General features: G+C 32.9%; 1 protein-coding gene across 4 annotated transcripts in view; it reads right to left on the reverse strand.

Annotated features, from left to right (window-relative positions):
- Nucleotides 1-16484, reverse strand: part of Dzip3 (DAZ interacting zinc finger protein 3) — a 65078-nt gene that overhangs the window by 25320 nt on the left and 23274 nt on the right. For 3 of the 4 annotated variants that reach the window (XM_021209118.2, XM_029544187.1, XM_029544186.1), the window contains 9 exons: nucleotides 14116-14235; nucleotides 12635-12736; nucleotides 11378-11470; nucleotides 10604-10656; nucleotides 6968-7044; nucleotides 4385-5002; nucleotides 3480-3512; nucleotides 1895-2064; nucleotides 659-706 (listed from right to left, as the gene is read on the reverse strand). In XM_021209118.2, the coding sequence (XP_021064777.1) occupies nucleotides 659-706; nucleotides 1895-2064; nucleotides 3480-3512; nucleotides 4385-5002; nucleotides 6968-7044; nucleotides 10604-10656; nucleotides 11378-11470; nucleotides 12635-12736; nucleotides 14116-14235 (1314 nt within the window). The remainder of the gene's footprint in view (nucleotides 1-658; nucleotides 707-1894; nucleotides 2065-3479; nucleotides 3513-4384; nucleotides 5003-6967; nucleotides 7045-10603; nucleotides 10657-11377; nucleotides 11471-12634; nucleotides 12737-14115; nucleotides 14236-16484) is intronic. The other variant, XM_021209119.2, reaches the window with a different exon arrangement.

A 16484-nucleotide genomic window follows, 5' to 3' on the forward strand; every position in this document is an offset into this window, starting at 1 on the left:
GGAGGCAGAGGCAGGCGGATTTCTGAGTTTGAGGCCAGCCTGGTCTACAGAGTGAGTTCCAGGACAGCCAGGGATACACAGAGAAACCCTGTCTCAAAAAAAAAAAAAAACACCAAAAAAACCAAAAAACCCAAAAGTATCTTAATGTCTTTAATAAAACTCAACTACAAAAAAATGAAACATTAAGAAACATTCATTAAAAACATGCTAGCTTAAATGGTATAAGCTTGAGACTTAGCATTGTCTTATAAAATATACATCACTAATGAATGCTGTTCTACCACCTTGCTAAATAGAGAGTAGTAATAAACTCATAATTTTATTTAATTTTCAAGTATTGAAAAATGTTATAATATGGCAATGACACTGATATTTTACTTAGCAGAGTAAAATGTAAATTATTTTATTCTCAATCTTATTATTTTACAAATTAATCTTCATTAATTACATTAGTCATTAAAATGTTTATATATGTTCCAGTGACTAGTACCAAATCAGAAGACTGTAGTTAGAAAAACTACAGTCAGTTTTGATACACAGAAGTATCAAAACTTTGAGTACACTCCTGATTAGAAAACCTACAATTATTTTTAATTACAAGTTTACACTGAATAAGTATGAGTAACATACTCATTAAAAAGCCAATAAAGGGTCTTACCTTTTTATTACTCTTAGTTCTTTTCTTCTTCTTTGTTTTACTTTTGACCTAGAAGATAAAAATAAGGATTATTTTGTATGCTATTCAAACCATATAATGGATTTTACACAATCTATTATTATCTTTTACTTCTAATACTTATTTTTCTAGATTTTTATGTATTTTTCTAAATCGTATTTTTCTATATTTTTATGGAAAAAGTATATTTAATGTAACATCAATCTTCTACCCTTGAAAAGAACATAAAAAAGAAATATACAAAAGCAAAACAAAACCAAAACAAATGAGAAAGGTACTTTCTTTTTTTTTTTTTTTTAACTTCAAACCCCTAAAGAAAGAAATTGAAGAAGATCTCAGAAGATGGAAAGATCTCCCATGCTCATGGATTGGCAGGACTAACATAGTCAAAATGTCCATCCTGCCAAAAGCAATCTACAGATTCAATGCAATCCCCATCAAAATTCCAACCCAATTCTTCACAGAGTTAGAAAGGGCGACTGGCAAATTCATCTGGAATAATAAAAAACCTAGGATAGCAAAAACCATTCTCAACAATAAAAGAACCTCTGGTGGAATCACCATTCCTGACCTTAAACTGTACTACAGAGCAATTGTGATAAAAACTGCATGGTACTGGCACAGTGACAGACAAGTAGATCAATGGAATAGAATTGAAGATCCAGAAATGAATCCACACACCTATGGTCACTTGATCTTTGACAAGGGAGCTAAAACCATCCAGTGGAAAAAAGATAGCATTTTCAACAAATGGTGCTGAGAGAGGTACTTTCAAAAGAGCAACAATATATTTACACCCATAACTTAAAAGTTTCAGCCTGAAAAAATTAGTATCTGTATAGTAGCTAGTTATCTGCTTAGCACTCAGATTTCATCCTGATTTATTAAACTTTATTTCTGTGTTAGAGAAATTGAAATACTTCATTATTCTTACTTTTTCTTTCTATTCTACTTGTACTACATCTTCTCTGTTCTTTCCTTCCCAAATGTACTTCCAATGGTCGGGACTAAAACAATATACTCCAAAAGCTAACATAGTGCTTGACTTTGGCAAAATAATTACTGAAGGAGAAGCTATGGTAATGAGAAGTCATGTGGAAAGAGTCACTTCAATGCAGACTCTCTGTGAACACTACTGCCTCCAATGCTTGAGTGTAGTGCACACAACATCGGAAAATGCAGAATAAGTTCTTCATAGTTAAATATTAAACTTCATACCTCCTGAAGATCTTTAACAGATTCTGTTGAAGATTCACTAGGTATCGAGGCTACATCTTTATTTATCTCTGCTAACTGTATTTCAGTGTTTGACTTCACATCTATATTATATTCCATCACAGGTGGACTCAAGTCTTCTTCATCATTCTGGAACTCTTCTACGTCTAAACCTAAGTAACAAAGAGAAAAATTCATAATTTAGTGGCAAAGTTTTGAAAAGTTTAGCCTTTTATTATAATTATAAAAATATCTGCTAGGCTGGCAAGATAGTGCTGTGGGTAACAGCTTTTGCTGTAAGTCCTGAGCCTGAGCCTGATTCCCAGAATCCTCATGGTAAAGGGAGGGAACCAACTCCGGCAAGTTGTCCTCTAATTTCTAAACTTGCACTAAATGGCAAGAATACACTTTCCATTGCCACATGAAAATTGCAATTCTTACTTACCCACATATCACAGGCACCAATGAGCCTGGAAACAATTAGTATAAACCAAAAGGATATAATACCTTATTGATATTAATATAGATTCCAAGTATTAGGTACTTTAGCATGTAAGTACAATCTAAATACTAAGGTATTTAAATTCTGTTGTTGACCTTATTAGAAGTACAACTAATATTATTTTATAAAATAAAAATATGAAACATAAAAGGCAAATCTAGATCATTTTGCCTTTCCTATTTCATAAAATTAGTAACTACACCATATTATATGATTTTCTTTGAATTTCTGCTCTTTTTCATTGTCACAAAGACTCGGCCTTAAAATTCCCAAAGAGATAACCCAACATTTAACCTTAGGCAAACCCATGGTACTGTTTTCTAAAAAAATAATCTTACATTATACATTATATTTTTAATTTGTATTTGTTGGTTTTTGTGTGTGTGCAAGCTTGTGTGTGTGTGTGTGTGTGTGTGTGTGTAGGCAGCAAGAGAATATGGATTCTCTCAGAACTAGCTGTATAGGTGGCCATGACAGAGACTCAAGTAGAGGCCTCTGTAAGAAGAGCAAGTGCTCTTATTCAGTGAGTAGTCTGATCAGTGCTCCAAACTTTATTGTTTAGAGCGTCCACATGGGAATTACTAAACCAGGCATGGAGTCACATGTTGCAGTCAAAGATATCTAGATACTTGGAAGGCTAACAGAGGAAAGTTGCTTGAACGTATTTTGGACAACATTGTTTATAAGAACAACAACAACAAAAACAAACACAAAAACAGGTTTAAAGAGAAAAAAAAAAGAGGACACAAAAAAATAGCAGTTCACCAGAGTCTCCTGAATACAGACCTAGAGAAAATGGGTTATGAATACAATAAAGCTACACAAAACAGCACAGATAAATAGGTAGAGCAAAGAGAATGCATTTTTGCCTGCTGAAGTTCTCAGGTAAGCACTGAAGTCAAATCAGAGGAAGGTATATACTAGGTTCAGCTGCTCAACGGTAAGTTGATCAGGTGATTTTCTAAGCTTTTCATTAATGTATAGCTTATGATATAGTTAATCTAAATATATGTCAACAACATATTTATGCCTTAGGGATTCTGAGTGAAAAGGCCACTTATGCATTTTGAGTTTAAATAAACTTACGCTGACTGCCTGTTATTGACTGTAGAGTAATTCCTATGGCAAAAAGAAAAAAAAATAATTAGAAATGTAATTGCAAGCACAACAATCAAATACCTGATCAGAATTAAGAAAAGCAGAAGAAGACCTTTATAGAGCATTAGTCTATTTAGGTGAGGCTGTACACCCATAATCACTTCAATAAGAACTTTAAACTGAGTGATCCACAATTCTTATTTAATATTAGTCTAAGAATATGAATCAATGTTCTTAGACTACGAAGGAATGTTCATGAAATGGACAGCAAGTTTCCACAGATGGTTTGAGTCTTTCAAGCTATACAGATTAACTCAATTACAACTCCATTCCCTGTCCTTGTCTGTCAGTCTACTAAGCATCTGCAATATGTAACAGGCTGCATTAGGCCCTACAGATTAAACAGTAAAGCCTAAAAAGAAAAAAAAACTTCACGTAGACATAGTGGCGATAATGGATGTTGTTGGACCTGTAAATGAAAACTGAAATTGTAATAATTAAGAGATAAAAAGGTACCATGAAAGGTGCTACTAAAGGTATTTGAACATAAGCTCTTTAAGTGAAAATTGTTTGAAATGGTCTGGAGTTAGTGCTCAGAACATTTTCCTCAAATGCACGTAGGTATGCATGTATATATGTATGTGTATATATATATATATATATTCATACATATACATGCATTATATATATAAAACATTTGGGTAAATGTATTGTTTAAGGCTTCCAAATTATACCTCAAGGGTTCCTTTCTAATATCTAACATCATAAAATTTAGTGTCTTCTCATACTGAAAAAAGGTTCTAAAACCCTAAATAGGAAAACAAAGAATCCCTAAACACAGAACAAACACTCAAAAAATGGTTTGCTGGCTAATGTAAGTAATTATTTAGTACCTTGTTGATAGCAGGATAACATCCTCTGGATGATTTCTGGTACTGGTATGCCTAGATAAATGGACAGCTGATGATAATCAAGGGAGATATTCTCAATGGGATTCTCCTTGACTTTGTCAATATCGTCTTGTTTCATCCCAAGGCGCAGAAGAATATCAGAAACTTTTTTCCAAATTGAATTGAACTGTAACTCAGTGAGACCATTCATCAGAATCTCACTGAGAAGGATATCTCTGTACTTGCAGAGCCTCAGAATGTCTGCAGACTTAGAGAGATCAGAAGATGGTGGTTCCATATCCCAGCCTTTTCGGGGTGCAGGGAATACATTCAGATGTTTAATGAGCGCTAATAAGAGGCATAAGTCAAATTGTTTGGACTGTGGTAGCTCCTTGTTTGGGGGGTAAAGCAGATGCCATGATCCACCTAAAGGGTGATTGGTCCAAAGATGATTGTAGTAGGGTTCCAGCACATTCTTGTGTATAAGCAGCTCTTTTTTCAAAAGAGTGGGTGGCATAGCCTCATCAAATATTTGCCGGACCATGTCAGTACCAGAAATAATAATTATATGAAGCAGATGATAGAAATAATTATAATCAAGTTTGAAGATAGGCACTTCATCTGAAAATGAATTTGGAGAATCAAGAAATCCACATTAATGTTCTTTTTCTATGTTGTCTCTCACATTGCACCCTAAGTTCCTATAGGGCAGGACTGTTTCAAGGAATGAAGTACAGGAGAATTTTACCATATTCAGTGCTCAATAAGCATGCTACTCTCTATCTAGCTATCAAAAACTCTAGACAAAAAGAGCATGCTCCTAAGCAGAAGGAACTGCAGATTCTTCTAACCCATTAGGCTCTCAACCATCTGTGATTTTTATTTAAGTAAATTAACATTGGCAACATAATGGCAAAGTAGTTCTAGAAATTCTAGAATAGTCAGGAATAGTAATTTTTTAGGTTAATTATAATTTACATAAATGATTTTATTGATATTTTCCACAAAATCAGTTCATGCAGAACTTTGTGTGTGAAAAGTGGTACACACACAGTCTAGCACTCACTGAGTATTGCTGTCTGAGAGAGCAACAGCTAAACTTTAAAAGTTATTTCATGTTAAAGTACATATCGCTATTATCATATCAGAAAGTTCAGATATATACTAGCCTATGTAGTTATTAAGGAGCTGTGGTTACTCAAAGCATAGTCCACAGACCAGAAATACTGGCACCTACCTGAGGCTTTGAGTCCTGCAGAAGTTTGAGTGCCACTGCAAATCTACCCATTGAATGGACATCTGCAGTTTTGTTTGTTTGATTTTTTTAATCATCAGATGATAGATTTTATGAAGCATTTATTTAATAAACTGACTAATTGTGTTGGTATTTCAACAGTGAAATGGAATGAGGCAGCAGACTAAACTACTTAGTAGTTTCCAGTTTAGTAGTACTTCAAGAGGAAATCGGGTTGAAATTAGTGGGGAGTCAGTCTATGATAGGATTTAGTTCTTTAATGAGTAGTAAACAATGTTTATTATAAAAAGTAACTATTATTTTATCCTTCATGGTTTCTCTAAGAGACTTTTAAATTAACAACTTTGCTTAATATAATTGATATATGCTGTGAAAACACAATTTAATAGTAAATCATAAGGGCTTCTCTAAACTGTCAAATATAGAGCAGCTAGCATTAGGGCTATCCAGTCTCCCTAGTAAAAAGGGTTGACCAAACTTGTCTTCCTGAAACTAGGGGCCTAGATGGTCTCCGAGTGCTGAACAGACTACTTCCTTGGATACTCCTAAAAAGCTAGCATGTTACATATGCAGCTAGAAGATGGCCTAATCGGCCATCCTTGGGAAGAGAGGCCCCTTGGTCTTGCAAACTTTATATGACCCAGCACAGGGGAAGGCCAGGGCCAAGTAGTGGGAGTGGGTGAGTAGGGGAGCAGGGGTGGGAGTGGGGTATAGGGAACTTTCAGGATAGCATTTGAAATGTAAATAAAGAAAATAATAATAATAATAAAAATAAAACGAAAAGACATGTTCTGCCCCATGGCAAGGAGAAGACTACCTGTTATCACAAAAAAGTCCACAATTTTTGTAATTACATTATTATTGAAGTTTTATATGCATAAGCCTAGTCAATTTTACCTTCTGTCCTTGCACCTACAATATATCCTTAGTTCCCTTAAAAAAAAAAAAAAAAAAAAAAAAAAAAGCTAGCATGTGTATTTAGACTGCTCGGTCCAAGCTCCAAAATGTTCATTCCTTGCATTTTAGATTGCTCTCACACTTGCTCTCTTAAGAGAGACTGTAATAAGAAGAGGAGGGCTGGATGAAGTTTCCTGAGGTAAGTCCTACTATATACTCACAAACATGGTCCAGAGTTAGCATGTCTCTCTAGTGACAAGATAATATGAGAGCCATACACTTACTGATTTTTTTGGCTATGAATTCTAGTATGCAGCAAGCACTGCTTGGTGATATAACCCTGAAATTTGTGAATTTAGGTAACTATAAATAATTGCAACAACTGCTAATAGAAATAATTAATAATATTTTCAGTAAGAGTTATAAAGTAATACCTTTTGTGTTTGGTTTTAAATTGAATTTCGGTCTAATATCAGTGTCAGTTAGTTCCAGAGAAATCAAATTCTTGTAACTGTAGGTGGAAAAAAAAATGTTATACTGAAAAAGTACCACAGTTAGATCAAAATTTTAGAATAAGCAACATTGTGGATTTTGTTAACCTAGATATAATCTGAAAGTAAAAGAAAAGACAATTTGAATAAAAATAAAAATCACAAAGACAACTCTATACGGAAATCGTCACTGAAATTCAGAAGTACAGAGTCCTGACAAATTCACTAAGAATTTTATGAGGCAAAACCTATGTGGTAGCTAAATAAAAAAAAAAAGAAAATAAAAGAATAAGCATTGTAAAGGCAAATAATATCCAACAATAATATCTTTCTTATCCTATCATGATCACAAACATTAAAAAAAAATTAAAGGTAACTCATCTTACTCAATTTCTAGAGATGTTTAAAAAATAATGAGTAAGCTCTTAGAATAATATTAATATTCATAAATAGAATGAATGGAGGGAAGAAGCACAAAAAATGATTTAATACATATATGTTGCCAGCAAGTGAAAACTCTGTATCTTTGCTTTGAAATGAAATTTGCACCACAAAAATCAAAAACCAAACCAAACAAACAAACAAAAAACAAAACAAACAAAAAATCCCAAACACTAATACTAAGAAGTAAATAACAAGGTAGCTACTGTTTGTTGATCAGAGATCTTATTTTAAGTGTCATTATGTGGAAAAATTTAAAGCTCAAACAATATGAATTATTAGTAAAAACTAATTAAAAGGAATTATCAAAAATTGCTGGTAAGAATTATAAATTGGTAAAATTATACATAAAAATTAATAGTATCTAATCACTGGAAAATATGCTTTAAAAGGTATAAAAATCTAACTCTATTATATTCATATATAATACATATATTCATATTTATCACCATTGATATAGTTTAAAATTATAAATAATCGAAGTATCTATCAACAGTGGTGTAAATGTTGCAATAAAACAAATGACAGCAAGAAAATAACACAAATGAGTCTCACAATACATAGTTTAGAAATGAACAGAACAAATGTGTCTGTAAATACAAGGTTCTGCACAGAAACCAAACTGTATTATAACCAAAAATCATGTAATTTTTAAATAGATTATAGTAGGTTACAAATGTATATTAGAAATTCTAGAGCAATCACTTAAATAAATAGCATAAAACTAACAGGACAGCAGTGTAAAGAAATGACTCAGCAGTTAAAAACACTTATTACTCTTGCAGAGACCCCAATTTAGCACCCAGCACCCACACAGTGGCTCATAACTGTCTGTTACTCAGTTATAGGAGATCTGTCACCTTTTCTGACTTTCACAAGCTCCTGTACATACGCATATATTCAGGCACAAAAATCTAATAAGACACAAAATTAAAAACAAGGAGAAGATGGAAAAAAAAATAAAATAAGATAGATTCAAATCAATTATCTAAATAACTGCAGACTATTATATACATAATATATATGGAATAAAGACTAACATAAAGGCAAAGATTAACAAATTAGGAGTAAGAGCATACTCTATGCCATCTACAAAAACAAAAGCAACTTTCAATGAGATATACAAGTTGGAATGAATGGATACAAAATAAGTAGAAATGCTACTACCAGACAAAGCAACTTGATGTAGGATTGTAAAGTACAATGAGGATTTTATATACAGGGATACATAAATGATGCGCTTTTGGCATCTAATAAAATGGCTTAAAAATAAAGAGATAAGGATAAAGTTCAGATAGCAGACAACTTTTTCAAAGTAAAGCACGTCAAGAAAAGACACCATGCTCTTATGTTTCAGGCAATATTTTGCATAATGTTTACAAACTAGTAAGCAAGACATTCTTGCCCTCACTGAGATGACTGTCAAATGCTTATCTTCTGGTAATAAGCAAGTATAATAAACATCAAATGTTTTGAGGTACATAGAAGGAATTATGAGAAACTCCCGCAGCCATTAATTAGGCAAAACCAAACAGTATCAACCGTCAGCGCTGAGGGTGAAACCCGTCTGCCTGCATGTGAACCCCAGAGGTTACTTGGATGACACACTCCAGAAGATAAAAGCTCATTATATCCAGTCAAAGCAGAATGATGGTAGAAGACAGAGTAAGGTCAACAGGGACCAGGGCTGTTAAGACCAATGGGAAGTCTCTGAAATATTGTCAAACACAGAAATCATTTATTTGCATTCTTACCTAGTGACAGTTAAATAAACAACAGGCTTTAGAAAAAAGCAAGGATAAAGACAGACTTGTTAAGAAGGTGTTTTAGAATGGCCATATTACGGAAAGCAGCCTACAGATTCAATGCAATATCTACAAAACCTCTTTAATATTCTTTACAGAACTTGAGAAAAAAATCATAAAATTCACATAGAAATAAAGACCTCAAAATAGACAAAACAATTCTAAGTAAAAAGAAGAATGTTGGAGATTTAGCAATACCTGGTTTCTAATTATACTAAATAATCAAAGAAAAAAAACAACACAGACATATAGACATATATGACAAAACAGACATATAGACTAATGAAATACAGCAGAGAACCACAAATAAACCATGGTAGCTACACCCACTGGATTAATGGCGAATGCTTGAAAACACGCTAAAGAGAAACCAGGTTCATAAGAACAACTCTCTCCAACTCAAGGGGACCCAACACCTGTTCTAAATTCTGGACAAATGCAAATGCACTCAGACACATAAACACCTACACAGACAATAACATACACATATAATTTAAAACTAAAACAAAAGTAAATCTTAAAATCACCAACAACAAAACAGGGAAACTGAGCCGGGCATGGTGGTGCAAGCCTTTAATCCCAGTACTCGGGAGGCAGAGGTAGGCAGATTTCTGAGTTCGAGGTCAGCCTGGTCTACAGATTAAGTTCCAAGACAGCCAGGGCTACCCAGAGAAACCCTGTCTCGAAAACCAACCAACGAGAGAGAGAGAGAGAGAGAGAGAGAGAGAGAGAGAGAGAGAGAGAGAGAGAAACTGGACACCTATAAGAAACTAGATCTATATCTGTCACCTACACCAAAAAAATCAATTTAATAGGTATTGTGTATGTATGTGTTTGTGTGCGTGAGTGTAAGAAAAGGAAAAGAAATGTGTTAGAAGAATTTTTTATAATACAGCTTCTAATTTCAATAGCAATAATGAGCATCAATAAATGTCTTGCTTAACATACACATCAGTATCAGCAACATGCTTTTATCACCTAAGAAATAGAAGGATTTTAAATTTAACACAAGCTTTGAGGCCTACATAGCTTTGAAGAATGAAGTTTTTATAATGTAATAATGAACTTATGCTATTCTAGGAAAAAATATGTTTGTATTCAGGAAATGATTAGTTTTTTTTAGAGTTTCCCTTTTTGCTTTAAAATGTAAATATCCACAGTAGAAAGACTAGAGGGGAGCAAATGAGAACTCTCTGTGATACTTTTCATACCAGACACTCTTAAATAGGTGCACTAAAACTGAGAGAATACAAGGAAAGCAACTCACACATGCTCAGCAACATCTAAGTGCTCGGAAGAACAAACGGAAAAGAATGTTGTATTCCAAGCTTACCTTGCTCCTAAGTTTTCAATGGTTACATATTCATCCTTTCTCACCACTTCAAACTGCAAGTGATGGAGAAAAAAAAGCCCTAAAATAGTTCAATTTTCAAAATTCTTTAAGTTCTTAGCGTCCACATTTATAAAAAAAAAATCAGGATAAAACCACATAGACTATAAAACAAATGACACAGTTAAAATCTAAGCAAAATAAAATACCACCCAAATAACAAACTACAATAGTTAAAAGCAGCCAATTTTACATCATTCATATGACTTGAATGCCAATGTTAAAATATAAAAGCACAAGTCAATATGCAGTATGGTAAATAATAGAAATAGGATTCATTTATAGTCTTAATTTTATTTGGTTTACCTTAAACTAAAAAGATATTCTATTACTTAAAACTAAAATGAATACTATGTTTTATTTAATATATTTATTTATTTAAGATATGCAACATTAGACAGGCATTAGGAAGTTATTTATAAACTAAATAGGTTCTGGGTCTGGAGATATAGCTCAGCAGTAGGGTGTACTGTGAGCATGCACAAGGCCCTTGATTTAACTCCCAGGCCCATCAAAAGAGAGAGAGAGAAAAAAAAAAGATTCAAAATGGCCAAAGGTACTTTTAATTTAAGATGGCAAAAAAAAAGAAGTTAAGTTCTCATACTTTATTATTCTGGGTCTATAACACATTACTCAACTATAGTTCACCAATGGTATATTTATCTGTTTGTATTTCTTAGATTTTCTACAAAAAATGCAGGCAAGAAAAAAACTCACCAAAATTTTGACAATTCCAGGCACATCACATTGTAGCATCCTGACCATGTCACCTGGACATCCTTCTTTCAAACATTTTTGCCCACTAAAACTCTAAAATTTTCATAGAAAATAATAAATATAGAAAATCAGTATCATACAAATCTGAGCCACTGAAAGAATCAAGCAGATGATGTCATATGACAAACTGAAAGATGTGAACAACCAGTTACAGACTGGCTGCTCACAGCATTTATTATCAATGTGTGTGTATATTGTAACAGTTACGGACAGATTACTCAGATAATCTTATTACCAATGTGTATTTGTTATAACACTTTAATTATGTAGACTTCACACTCTTTAAGGAGCTATGTTACAACCTAAAGTGTACACAGTAACTGTTTAAAGAAACTTAAAGCAACATGTACTGACTGAGCACACAAAGCATTGAAATTCTATAAGCTAGTTAAGGATTCTAGAGAAAGGGGAAGAATAAAAACAGGAGTTCTCTGGTTCTGATCTTGTGATTTTCTCTGGTTAACTTACTTCAATTTCCTGTACTTCTCTGTGAAATACTGAAAATATCAACTGTTCCATGAACCACATAATCTAAAAAGTATTTATCTATCACTTAAAAAGGAGTAGCAACGCCTTACTTTAGAGTATGACATATTTTTAGAGTATGACATGCCAGTTTAATTCTCTTGTCTGTTATTTTCAACATACATAAAACCCTATGAAATATGTACACTTTACTATTATTTTAGATCTTAGAAATATTAATTAGAGTAAGTTATCAGTTTAATGTAATAAAACTAGTAAGCGGCTCAAGCTAGACTTGATCCCAAATCTGCCACCCCATACTCAATGTTCTTTTTATTGCACCATAACTGCTTAAGGGTTTCTCCTTGTTTTCATAATGTAAAACTTGTAGAACTTATTTATAAAGCAAATATGACCACAAAATGAATTACTAATAAAAAATAGGGCTCTGAATTTCATTTTAATGTTAGTGGTAAACATTCAATTTATCATAACTTTCGTAACTAAATAGAAATAATCCCATATGGGAACGCTAACTTTTCCTATTTTCCATCTTTAAAATAAAACTTATGCTTAAACTGATGGTGACAAGAAGTTAATCATTAGAGAACAGAGAATAAAAGGAAGGGACTAAAAGGGGAGGCGAGTGAACGGGAAGAAGACCACAGACACAACAGGGAAAAAGACAGAGCTGTGCTGAGCTACAGCTTCCGGAGGGAGACAGTGCAATACCTGATCACTTTCTCCTGGATACTTTAAGTTCTTGAACTTTTTCCAACAAATTTTATGGAAGTAAATACAGCAACTTTTACTGCACATTAGTTGAAAAAATCCCTTGAGGGGAAAAAAAAGAGATATAGTTCAGGTAAAAAAACAAATACCTTTTCTTATCTGCCAATTTATAAAAAACACAACGTTCAAAATTTCCTAGCAAATAGGAAAAAAAAAAAGCCCACAGAAACCAAATGAACTTCTGATATTGCAGAATTACTGAAGTTAGAAAAATAAGATCACAAGATCAAACTGCTCACATTCCTACTGTTACCTTTTTCCCTCAACCAAAGACTTGCAATGAGTGATCATTTAGTTAGTAACATGAGCCCTGAGAATTGCACACTTCTTAGTATGTATGTCACTATTCTCAATTTCTACCATTTCTCATTATAAAGTGGAAATTATAATCTTAGTTTTTGAGGACTTCATACTTAAGTACTGCATCTACATCGGTCTTGGAACCCCTTCTCGTTCCCAAATTTATGTTTTAATTATTATTATACATACATATGTATTTATATGTATATATGCACACATATATGCACATCTGTAAATACAAACCATTGGTTTCATTCAGTGCTTCAAGTCTATGCTTGTGCCCTGGGCTAACTACCTTAGGACTGGACAATCTATGCTGGATGGAGCTCCTCCTAAGAAGGATCCTTCCTTTTTTAGCAGGCATTGACTACAAGTAGCTATTCATCTTAGAATGGGACTATGTGAAATTTTCCATTTGCACTGGTAGATCAACTGCTGTTCATTATGCCAGTTGTGATTAGGCAAGCATACATTAATATTTCAGGGGTGGATTTTCCCTTTCATGTAGCAGCAAGAGCTCTAGGCTTCTGGCTCTTACAAACTTTCCACCTCCTTTTCTGTAATTTTACCCAAAGGAGAACCAACTATTGCCATTTTCTAACTGTATGATCAATATAATATCTAATTGTACTCTTAAATTTTTATCCTTATTCCCACAGATAGTGTAGCTCTCAGTCCTCATCAGAGAAGTTTCTTTGCAACAGATTATTTCAGAAATCCACAACTGGTCAAAATATAGAGAATAGACTATTTTACTGTATGAGTAAAGGGCAAATAATCATAACCAGAGGCAGATGAACATTATAGAACCAACCTATTCTACTGACTCAAAGATTATAATTAGTATTGATTGTGAATGGATATTCTCAGAGACAGTCTACTTCTTAACTATATTACCACTATAATTAAAGTAAACACTGTTCTTTTTTTTCCCCCAGGGCTGGGACAAAATTCAGGAACCTACATTTACCTCAGTAGAGCTCTGCCACAAAGCCAAATACTATACCCTATGTAGTATTTTGATATAATAGAACAATTTTAACTGTTTAATTTTATAAAATTTAAAATGGATAACTGATTGTTAATAATATTAATAATCAAATGGTTAATAAATATGTTACCTTATAGTTGGTGTTCTTTAAAATGTCAGCTTCACAAGAACGCTCACAATCAAGATAACTGCAAATGGTCTCTTTCATTATATTACTTTCAGTTTTTTTGATAAAATTGTTGAGACTATCCTAGAATTTAAAAATGCACATTCTCGTGAAATAGCTATAATTAAGTCAATAACACATCCAAAATTTACCTTAAGTCAGATATATACAGATCCCATTATATATACGTGTGAGTGTGTGTAAGTAGTAACAAGATGTATTTTACTCTTTCAAATTATATAAACAGAAAAACCCTAAATTGAACTGAATGGATTCCCTACAGGGAGAAAGTAGGCACATGGATATTTGAAGCTATATTTCTTTTAATTATTTTAACCCACAATATAGTCCTATCAAGAACTGTATTTGTGTGTGTGTGTGTACGTGTAAGTTTGTTTCTATCTATCTATCTATCTATCTATCTATCTATCTATCTATCTATCTATCTATCTCAATCAAAAATGGAGCTAAGCAAGATACATTGACAGTGGAACCATTAGAGTGGTATAATATGACAGTGACACAGTAGGCAGCAGTACCATACAGAAATATTTCTACAATGTCAATTACTCCCTGGAACACAATTTCTCATTTCAAACTAACTAAATGTAAGCAAAGAGCATTATCTTATCTGAGTTAGATTAAGGGCTTTAATGCTTTTTAGAGATAATTTAGTAAGATATCAAATGGCATTATTACTAATATACTAAAAGTATATATAATATTCTTTATATAAATAACCTTTACAGGTTATTTAATAGACAGCAGTAATATATATACATATACTACACTCACACCAAAATACGACAGAAGATATAACAATAACAAAAACTAATAACAAAACCATTATAAAAGCAGTAATATTAGTGAAATAGACCAATAAGTAAAGAGTATAAGCAATAAGTATCCAAGAAATTAAAAACATTGAAAAACCCCTTAGAAAATGGAAAAAGTAAAATAGGTTAGATGTAAAAGGTTAAAATTTAGAATATTGGATTTCTTTTAAATGAGATTAAAGGATAAAAAGGATTAATGTGTACAGGTGTCTGGCTGATACATATGTCTGTCTGTATACCATGTGTTGGTAGTGTCCATGGAAGACAAAAGTGGACACTGGATCTCCTGGTACTGAAGTTACAGACAGTTCTGAGCTGCCGTGTTGGTTCTGGGCATTGAATGTGGGTCTTCTAGAAGAAGAGCCAGTACTTTTAACCACTGAGCCAACTCTCCTAGATCCAGTAGGAAATTTTAATAAAGAAAAATTAATTTCAACCTACAATTCTATTTGTAGACAATACATAAAGAAAATTCACAAAAACACATTATTTTGAGAATTGAAAGGTTTCAAAAAGTAACACCAATCAAGAAAGGGAGAAAACCTAGAGTAGGTAAAACTTCAGTTCTGATATATACTTTTACATAAAGACAGATAAAAGTTAGAAGAAAAAAGAGTGAGGCCAATTTAATAAAAGCCAAGCAAGACGGGAGAAGTGTGTGCATGTCTGCACAGGTAGAAGTATATGTGCGTTAAAGAGACATTATATATATATAAAGGAGCTCTCTAGTCCTTCACCTGTTATACTGAAATGGCAACACACACACACACACACACACACACACACACACAAATGTAAATACTAGTACAGTTTTGTGCAGGTAAGTGGGTGTGGGGCTGGGGAGGGGTGTCTAGAGACCAGGAATTACACCTTCAGACAATGAAGCAAAAAGCAAATTTTTACATCTTTAAATTTTTCAATAAATTGCTTCTACAAAAGTCTTTGCATAGAATAAAATTTTACTGAAAAGTCTGTATATAAGGAAAATATTTGAAAGGAGGAGAAAAACAGTAAAATTTTAACAAAAATGAGAATGGTTTAGATAGGAACAAAGTTTAAAATTATAAAAATAAAAAAATTATTATTTAGTAAGTCAGTTAAAAGTTCTACTGGTGTTGACAGTGGCATAAAGCCGTCAGCAGAGTCTACTGATTACTCAGAAAGGTTTTTCCATTGTGATTGGACGTTTATAAAATTTGTCTTTTCAGTTCTGACAGTTGATAGCTAGCTGATTTTGAACTTCTATGCAATATGCCTTTTTGTTTTCAGGGTTGTTATTAGCATTAAAGTCAGCTAAAATGTATTTATTCAGAAAGGTTTAAAGTAAAAGTTTAGGCAAAGAATTGATCTTGGGACATCTACCAAGAGAAACATGTAGCTATTTTCACTTTAAACAATGGGACTAACAGCTTTGAACAAAAACTGCTGGAAAAGTAACAATACTCAGGTTTGTGGAAATGGAAACTCTCATATTTTATTATGAATATACACTTTTCC

Source organism: Mus pahari, chromosome 12, assembly GCF_900095145.1.
Source record: "Mus pahari chromosome 12, PAHARI_EIJ_v1.1, whole genome shotgun sequence".
Taxonomy (NCBI): domain Eukaryota; kingdom Metazoa; phylum Chordata; class Mammalia; order Rodentia; family Muridae; genus Mus; species Mus pahari.